This window comes from Sinocyclocheilus grahami, unplaced genomic scaffold, assembly GCF_001515645.1.
Source record: "Sinocyclocheilus grahami isolate Dianchi unplaced genomic scaffold, SAMN03320097.WGS_v1.1 scaffold1082.1, whole genome shotgun sequence".
NCBI classification, from domain to species: Eukaryota; Metazoa; Chordata; class Actinopteri; order Cypriniformes; family Cyprinidae; genus Sinocyclocheilus; species Sinocyclocheilus grahami.
Window position 1 is genome coordinate 241,356 of NW_015506261.1, and position 9,948 is coordinate 251,303.

The 9,948-nt window shown below is 38.9% G+C and overlaps 1 protein-coding gene across 1 annotated transcript; it reads left to right on the forward strand.

Moving 5' to 3' along the window:
• The first annotated feature begins 283 nt into the window (after nt 1-283).
• Nucleotides 284-3,935, forward strand: LOC107566546 (ALK tyrosine kinase receptor-like). The gene is made up of 5 exons (XM_016252013.1): nt 284-380; nt 920-1,080; nt 2,309-2,403; nt 3,421-3,501; nt 3,757-3,935. The coding sequence occupies exons 2-5, from the start codon at nt 989-991 to the stop codon at nt 3,933-3,935; spliced, it is 447 nt and encodes a 148-aa protein (XP_016107499.1). The 5' UTR covers nt 284-380; nt 920-988.
• Nucleotides 3,936-9,948: the final 6,013 nt, after the last annotated feature.

The window sequence follows — 9,948 nt, forward strand, 5'->3', positions numbered from 1 at the left end:
TATAATGCGATGCACTTGTTGCCTCAGATGCGGCTGTTGTACTGACAGACAAAACACAGATCTCCGTCATTAAACTGAAATGTACTTTAAAAAAAAAAAAAGACAAACTGTTTTTTTTTTGTTTGTGAGAAACTCTACCTTTTTTATAAAATTGTCTGCACTGTGTTGGAAGACTTTAAAAGCCCATTTTTTAGATGTTTTCCAACCTCGCCTATTAAGTTTTTTGTCTTGTAAGCATATCTGAGCACTCTATAGAGTACTGATACTTTCTCGCCTCAGGGCACTTTCTTTTTTTAAAGGTCAGAGGTCGTGGTGAAGAAAGTGAGGCGTTGGTTCAAAGCCCAGCTCTTCCTTCAACTGTGTCCAATCAGGACTGTCAGGTAAGAGTTTATGTTGACAGTCAAAAACTATGATTTTTAAAAAAAATGTGTTTGAAAGAAGTCTCTTATGCTCACCAAGGCTACGTTTATTTGATCTAAAATAGAGTAAAACTAGCAATATAGTCAAATATTTTTACAATTTAAAATATCTGTTTTCTATTTTAATGTTTACTTCAGTCTTCAGCTTTTATTTGAAGTATAAATCGTTTGTAATATTATACGTCTTTTGATCATTTTAATGCATCCTTGCTGAAAGCAACTTATTAACCACAACTTTATGAGTAGTAGTGTATGTATGACTGTTCACATAAAATAGTGGTTTGTCTGTGCCACAGTATTTGGATTCTGAGGCAGATTTCAAGTTAATTGTCCGTGAAAAATGAGGACACATCTCTGCAGCTTATCTACAAATAGCTTACACAGAGTAACAACACATTCAGCCAAAGTTTCAATTTTACACTTGATTGTCCATGAATAAGATATTATTCTGGGGCATCTGGTCTTGTAGCAGACGCTCAACTGCTAATTTTTCTGTGTAGTTGCAGTTCTCTCTGTATCTGTGCGGGGATTTCAATGGAACAGTGCTCCTGTCAGTGGTGGAGAACGGAATGTCAGCTTCTCCACTGATTTGGGAGAGATCTGGACACTGGAAGGACGCTTGGCAAGAGATCTCTCTGCCGATTACAGGGATCTTAAAAGGGTGAGATGATTAAATGCATGGTTAAACAGACAGAAAAATACTTTTATTAGTCCCCAAGAAGAAATATAATGTAAAGTCAAAATCATATAAAGATACCATCCTGTCCCAGTAATGGGTTAAAAGGATCCCCTATCTAGCAAAAGAAACCATCAGGGGCATCTTATCTCAGCTGTCATATGATTTTCATAGAATTGTAATCTAATCATTTAATTTTAAGACTTTCTTTAGATTTTTGAAGTATATTGATGTAAAATTCCTAGATCAAATATATTTAGTTACAAACTCAGGTTCTGCAAACTGCAAAGGGTTTGCAAGTTGATGATAAGCTAAAATGAATCATAAAAATGCACAATTAACATTACAATATTAAAGGGGTCATGAACTGCCTTTGTTTTTTTTTATTTCGTACTGTTCTCTGAGATCCACTTATAATGTTAACAAGATTTTTACATGAAAAAAAATCAACCTTTAGAAGTAATAGGCTATTTTCTGTTTTGACCCCCTTCATCAGAACGCTCTGTTTGAATAGGTGTGACAGATTGTAGACTCGGAAGTAAACGCCCACTGCTATGATTGGCTAACAGTTGTGTATGTTTGACAGCGTACATCCTTCGCAGATGGACGCTGTTGTGATTTAGGTTAAAAATGCATAAATATTCAATACATATCAAACGATTTGTAATATCAAAGCAATAATGATCACGTAATGAAAATAGTTACTCAAAAATAAAGTTCAACAAATCAAGTTTTTCGTTTGGTTTCTGCGTAGACCTGCATTTGCCGCTCTTGTCATTTATGTACTACATGCGTGAATTGGTGGGCGGGGCTAAACAGGCCATGATGTAAAAGGAGGCATTGATCTTCTTCTGCGGAGGCGGTGTTTAGCCACACTTTTCCGTCATAAAGTGGCACATTCCACAACCTGTCTTTTTGGCAGACTGGCTTCAATATAAGCGTTTTTTTTTTTTTTGGACTAACGAGAAAATTCTAAATAAAACATTTACCAAGTAAATGGGAATTTACTGACAAAGAGTATCTCAAAACAAAAGTAAAGTAAAAAAAAATCTAATTGAAATTTGTCGGAGGAATACTCTTACCCTGCTTAGAGTGGAATTGTTGACCTGCACTTGAGTTATGTAATTTCATTAAATGTCTACATTTACATTAATAAATCTGATTTCACCGTTGCTCTTATTCTAAAATAATTTGTCATTTGTTTTGAGCACAGCTTCCATCTTAAAGTGCAGGCCTTCTGGACTTCTGGATCTAAAGCTAACATTGCACTGGATGACATTTCATTAAGTGCAGCATGTTTTGACACAGGTAACCTTTCTGCCTCACACATGTACACATAAGTTTGCACCCAAACACTCAACACTCGGGCAGAATAATGGTTCATTTGTTCATCCCTGGTGCAAAAGTTTATTGACCACACCACAGACTCACGATTGCATCCAAGCACTCAGTGATAGGGCGTTTTCACAAAATTTGAGTATTTAGTAAGACAGACGGAGAATTTAAGATGTGATGCACACACATGATGTCTAACCGCTGTCTCCAGTTAGCAGAGGGAGATGGTTCTCATCACGCAATTGATATAGATTCCGCTTGATTCGTTTTGAAGGAACATAGACCGATAAGAGGACCTCCTATCTCACAATCCGCAAATGTCGTAAAAATGCCAACAATAATCTTTCTGCTATTCTAACAAGCATTTACAGATCTTCAGAGTCAGGTTTCTTGCCACGACACGGTTGACCGCAGGAATTGACAAGCCCATTAATTGGCATTCAAGACTTGTGAAAGTCAAGATTTAGTATCCACGTTAACTTTGTTTCCCAGAATCTGTGATTTTGAGAAATTTCTGAGCCATCTGTTCATTAAACATAATCTTTAGCTTTCTGCTTAGTTCTCCTCTTGCTGTCATATTATCTTTGTCACAGTCTGTGGTCCCTCAACATCTTTAAATCTTATCCAGTAAAAGCTAGTATTTAAACCCTGTTGAAAGGATCAGTTTAGACCAGCAGATATGTCCATAATGGTCCAGGCTGGTTTATCCTGGCTGTGTCTGGTTTAGTGGCTTTCTGACTGATAAACTAGCAAGAATCAACTGTATCAACATCATTGTCCTAGTGGAGATGGTTGACTAAAGAAGTCCTGCTGGAAAAGCTGGTTAAGATGTTTTTGGTGAAACCAGCATTGAATACAATGCTGATCTAGGCAACCAAAAGTAAAAATGGCAAGTTCAAAAAAGAAAAAAACTACACAGGGGGTTGTTTGATTCTAAGTGTCATACTTTCATTTGTGTTCCTTGTTCTCTTTCCATATCTGGTTTTTAAGAACTAAATAAACTGCTTCTTGGACAAGGACTACTGCATGATTTAGACTCCTTCAGCCCTCTCCCAGAACCCTCAGCTTCAGGTATGGTTCCATTCCTGTGCATTACACAAATACATTACTGTTTAATAGATAGTAAGCTTGTAAAAGATGTCTCGTATGTTAACCAAGGCTGCATTTATTTGATCAGAAATACAACAAACACAGTAATATTGTGAAATATTATTATGATTTAAAATAACAGTTTTCTATTTGAATATATTTTAAAATGCAATTTATTCCTGTGATGGCAAAACCAAAAGTTGTAAAAACATTACAAAAACAACATTTTATTTTCAGAGGCTTCCCTAATGACATGGTGGTTTACCTCCTGTGGAGCAAGTGGACCTCTAGGCCCAACTCAAGCCCAGTGCGACAGTGCCTACCGCAACAGCAACGTCAGTGTGGTGGTGGGGAAAGAGGGCCATCTCAGAGGTGTTCAGATGTGGAGGGTTCCAGCTACCAATATGTACAAGTAAATTCAGAAGCTTGAAATCAATCTGGTTTAGAGTCGTTCTTGGATTCAAAACAGGTACTGTACAGGTACCTCATGGACTTTGTGGAGAAGTTGTTGAGAAGGTGTTTGATACAGCTCAAAATACCCCACAGATCATTTATTATACTATTTTGAAAATGCCTGTTTGAGTGGAAGCAAAAACACACTGTTTTCGTACATGTCTCTTTAAATGCAAATGAGCTACTGCTCCCTGCCCCTTTCCAGAATAGGGCTGTGCCTTTACAGCTCGTATCTCAGATAAAATACAAAAAAACAGATGTAAAAAAACATCTGTTTGATTTTGATTATCATGTCTGTCATGCTAAAAACTTATTTGCATGTGTTTTAGAGCCATCTTATGTCCAAATACCATGTAAAAGTGAATTTTGTATAATAGGTGCCCTTTAAGCTAGTTAAGAAGTCTGGCTTAACCAGACTTCATCCTGTGATCATCCTATGCTTGCAACCAAGCAATCCAAAATTAATACAATTTTAATATATTTCTGTGAAATGTTTGGTGCACCTTTATGCCGGTTTCACGTCAGTGAAACTACATCGCCACTGCAGCTACAGAAAGTATTCACACTGGAAACAGCGTCACAGCAGCAGCTACATGTCTGGGGAAACTTGATAGTCTTGAAAGTTTGTTAATATGGGGATTCACATAAATAGGAAACAGCAAGCACAATCAAGACAACAGCTCCGATCATGTTATTTCAGTCATACTTCGATATAGAACATGCTGTTTATAATGTTTTTTATAATACACCATACTTTCACCCAAACTAAATAATTAATAACAAGTTTAACATATGTCTTCTATACATATTTTTGATTCTTCATTTTCCTTTCTGACATACTCCAATTCTTTTAAAAACACATTAGACATGCTTATTCTGAACTCCTGCGTGATACTCATGCGTTGCTCCTGCTCCCGGTATGAATGCACTAACTTTTTAAAGGGATAGTTCACCCAAAAATGAAAATTCTGTCATTAATTACTCACCCTCATGTTGTTCCAAACCTGTTAGATGAATCCTTCGTTCATCTTTGGAACACAAATTAAGATATTTTTGATGCATTCCGAGAGCTCTCTCGCAAAAAAATAAAAATAATGACTTTATTCAACAATTCGTCTCCTCCGCGCCACCCTATAGTGCAAGTATCACATACGCAAACAACGTATGCAACGTATGTACACGGATACGTTGTTTACGTTCAGATCAAAGTGTAAACAATGTAAACACTGTATCCGTGTACGGTGCTGCTGACACAGAAAAGCATACATTGTTTACATATGTGATACTCTCCAAAATATATATATTTTTTTTAAATCTAAATTTCTTTATTGTCACACATCGGGTACACAAGTGTAACGATGGTGAAATTATTAGGTACAAGACTCTGTGCCATGGCAGTACAAGCAACAAGATATGAAAAACAATATAACAATATACATAAGAATATGCACATTTTACACAATATACACATTATACACATTTCCATAATATACACATATATACTCAAGAAATCACAGATTTTAAGTCTTGATAAAACAAAACTTTGGCCAGATATTTCCTTTCATATTGTGACACATTCAAGTCGGAAAAAAAATGATTCTATTCTTCGGTTGTTAATGGGATTTTTAGATATGTGCGTTGCACTCAGAAATGGAGGCAGATGAACGCAAGGCGGGGTTAACGAGAGGCAGGGTTTAAGCAGATGGTCCTCGCTGCAGAACACAAGATCCGGTGCGAGGTTGGATCCAGATCCAACTCCTCCCACCTTACATACTGTATACCTAAACCTACCTGTCTCCACCCTCTGATCCCTAAACCCACCCATCTCCACCCCTAAACATACCCATCTCCACCACTTAACTTACCAATCTCCACCCCCTAGATGTGGATCCAACCACGCCCCCTGGATCTTGTGTTCTGCAGTGAGGGGCTACTGGCAAAACCTCATAACTTCACCCCGCCTCGCAGCGCGCACAGCCTGGAGACAGATCTAGGCTTGTTCGCAATGCAGTGTAAATAATAAATAACTGATGTTTGAATAAGTACAGCGTTTTCTTCATTAAAACACTATGTCTGTAAAGGCTCATGTTCTTGGTGTATTTGAAGAGCGGAGAATAGCTTTTGCCGTCTAGTTGTAACCAAAATAGGCTATTTTTGTAGGCTACGTTTTAAATATCCTGTGCATATAACGCTTCATCGTCTATATCATGAGATTTTGGCCAACTGTATTAAACGACAAGAAAAACTAAGCACCCATATAGCTACATTAAATGTTATAACCTGTAAGTTGCTGATAGCGTATAATGCGATGCACTTGTTGCCTCAGATGCGGCTGTTGTACTGACAGACAAAACACAGATCTCCGTCATTCGCTGGTCAAAAACCTTGTTAACTCCATTTGAGCTTGATTTTCATAAAATGTTAAGTGCAAGTTTCTGATAATAAAGCCACATACCAACTCTGACGACGCAGTGTTTAGTGCCCCTATTATGGGTTATGAAAGGTTTATATTTTGGTTTTGGGAGTCCCCAATAACAGGTTGACATGCATGCAAGGTCAAAAACACTTTCATTGTCTTATAATATGCATTTATTTTTACCTTGCTTGCTCAACGACTCCCAAACGTTTCGTTCAACGATTAATTTTTCCAAACCCCTCCTTTGCGTGATGCTAATCTGCGGTGATTGGTCCGATTGGTCTCATTTTCATTTCATCATGCCTGTGATGCCTGATAAAGCAGCGTTTGTGAGCAGTGCTTTGTGTACAGCGTTACCGGGGGAAACCGCTATTTTTACCTCTCCAAAAGTAGCACATAGTGGCAAAGAATGAATTTGCATTTTCATTCAGACCAACGCCAAAAGACCAACAAGTGGGCGGGCAATATGCTAAAGTTTCATGAAATGGCTTGGGATTCGTTTTAAAAACGACTCGTTTCAATGATTCAGAGTCGACTCTTTCTTTTGAGAGACAATAACTTTATACACGGTGCACTTTCAGATTTAAAACTTTGCAGGATGTTTTCATTCACTTAGAGCTGTGTTACACATTGCATGAAAGGTAATTTTCAAAAATCCATAATAGGGGCACTTTAATTATTAAAAAAAAAATTGTGTGCTGGGCTGTCTGAACTATTCTCTGCAGGGCTTTCCGGTTGAGAGCGGTGCAGTTCCCATACCAGGCGTTGATGCAGCTGGTCAGGATGCTCTCCACAGTGCAACTGTAGAACTGTCTGAGAATTTTTGAGCTCAGACCAAATTTCTTCAGTCGCCTGAGGAAGAATGGACGCTGGTGGGCCTTCCTCACTACTGACTGTGTGTGAGTAGTCCCGGTGAGGTCCTCGGTGATGCGAATGCCGAGAAACTTGAAGCTGCTAACCCGCTCCACTGGAGTCCCGTCGATGGTGATGGAGGAGTGCTCACTGGTCCGTCTCCTGAAATCCACCACCAGTTCCTTGGTCTTCCTGATGTTCAGAGAGAGGTTGTTGTTGTGGCACCAGTTAGTCAGTGTGCGCACCTCTTCTCTGTAGGCTGATTCATTCTTGTCGGTGTCCGACCAAGCTGAATCGTCCTGAGGGCGGGTGTTTCCTGTTTCAAATTCTGCCTGTAAGCAGACAGGAGCAGAACGGAAGAGTGATCTGATTTGCCTAGAGGTGGGCGGGGATGGACTTACAGAAGGGGGAGTAACAGTGGTCCAGAATCCAATCTCCATGTGTGTTGTATGATATGTGCTGGAAGAATTTTGGTGCAATCCTCCTAAGATCGGCTTTGTTGAAATCCTCGGTTATAATAAATGCAGCGTCAGGGTGCACGGTCTCCTGTTTGCATAAATGCCCATACAGTTCCTTGAGTGCTGCATCTGTGTCGGCCTGAGGGGGGATGTAAACAGCTGTAATGATGACTGCTGTGAATTCCCTCGGTAACCAAAACGGCCGGCACAGAAGCGTGAGGTATTCCAGGTCAGGAGAACAAAGAGATTGTATAGGATGTACATTCTTCCGATCGCACCATGAGTTGTTGATCATGAAGCATACACCTCCTCCTTTGCTTTTCCCTGAGAGATCTGGTATTCTATCTGCGTGATGCACGGAGAAAGTCTGGTACCTCTCGAGACATCCACGTTTCTGTGAGGCAAATAATGGAGCAGTCCCTGATCTCACGCTGGAAAGAAATCCATGCTCTCAGTTCACAGAGTTTATTGTCCAGGGACTGGACGTTAGCCAATAGGATACTTGGTAGTGGTGGTCTTAATCTGACGAGGACGCCGGCTTTTTTTCCTCTCCTCCGGCTCCGTTTTCGACGTCGCGGTCAGGCGGCCCAAACAAAGGGCTCCGCAGTGTTGTTTGTAAACAACGAGTCGGTGTTGAGGAATTTAAAGTCCGGTTTGTGGTGAGTAACTGTAGAACCAATATCCAGAAGTGTTTGTCTGTTGTAAACAATTAGGGAGACAAAATCCAGAACAAGAAACATCCAAATTACATACAAAACAAACAAAACCTGGCAGTTTGGGTCAGAGCTTGCAACACGGCGGCCATACTCGGCGCCATCTTGTTTATTCTTCAGTTAGTATGGAATGGTAAGTTATGTAATGGTGTAAACTTTGTGCTTAAATTATAGACAAATCTTTTATTTCTACAATTTTGACAAATTTACTCTTTTTTTTGTAGCACTCATCTCCCCAGTGGAATATGGCTTAGACCAGAGGTTGGGAATCTTTTTTGACCAAAGAGCCAAGTTTTTATTTTTGGTTAATGCCTTTTTCCAAAAAAGCCTATATATATATATATATATATATATATATATATATACTGTATATATATAGCCTAATATTATATAAAATGCATGTTTTTTTTCAATAACATTTTAATAATAGTAACTTTGTTAGGACCATGGAAACTAAAACACACAACTAACCGTCAAAAATTGTACAGGGCTTTTACTGTGAGGTTGATTTACAGGGCGATGAATTCTCTGTGTGTGTGTGTGTGTGAGAGAGAGAGAGAGAGAGACTGAGTGAGTGAAGAATAATGCAAGGTGTTGGCCTTGTAAATAGTATATTTTTTAGTCCTGTCACTTTTATACGTACTTTTACACTTTTTCTGCTGTTAAAAAAAATCTTTCTTTTCGTTATTACCACAAACAAGCTACGTAGCAGCTTGAATCTGAGTTTATTAGCTCTACGTACATTACCATAAAAACCGTCAGTGGTTTGTCAAGTCAAGTCACCTTTATTTATATAGCGCTTTTAACAATACAGATTGACATATACAGCATTAATTAGGAAAATATTGTGTCAATAATGCAAAAGGACAATAGTAAACACTCATTTTTCAGTTAAAGGCAGTTCATCATTGAATTCAGTAATGTCATCATCCAGCTCAGTTCAGTTTAATAGTATTTGTGCAATCAAGTCAACGATATCACTGGAAATGAAGTGTCCCCAACTAAGCAAGCCAGAGGCGACAGCAGCAAGGAACAATGTTAGGTAGGTTATTCCAGAGTTTGGGCGCTAAATAGGAAAAGGATCTGCCACCTACAGTTGATTTTGATATTCTAGGTATTATCAAATGGCCAGAGTTTTGAGAACGCAGCGGACGTGGAGGTCTATAATGCAATAAGAGCTCGTTCAAATACTGAGGTGCTAAACCATTCAGGGCTTTATAAGTAATTAGCAAGATTTTAAAATCTATACGATGTTTAATAGGGAGCCAGTGCAGTGTTGACAGAACCGGCCTAATATGGTCATACTTCCCGGTTCTAGTAAGAACTCTAGCTGCTGCATTTTGGACCAGCTGGAGTTTGTTTATTAAGCGTGCAGAACAACCACCCAATAAAGCATTCCAATAATCTAACCTTGAGGTCATGAACGCATGAATTAACACAGGGGTGCCCAAACTCGGTCCTGGCGGGCCGGTGTCCTGAAGTGTTTAGCTCCAACCCCAATTAAACACACCTGAACCAGCTAATCAATCTCTTACTA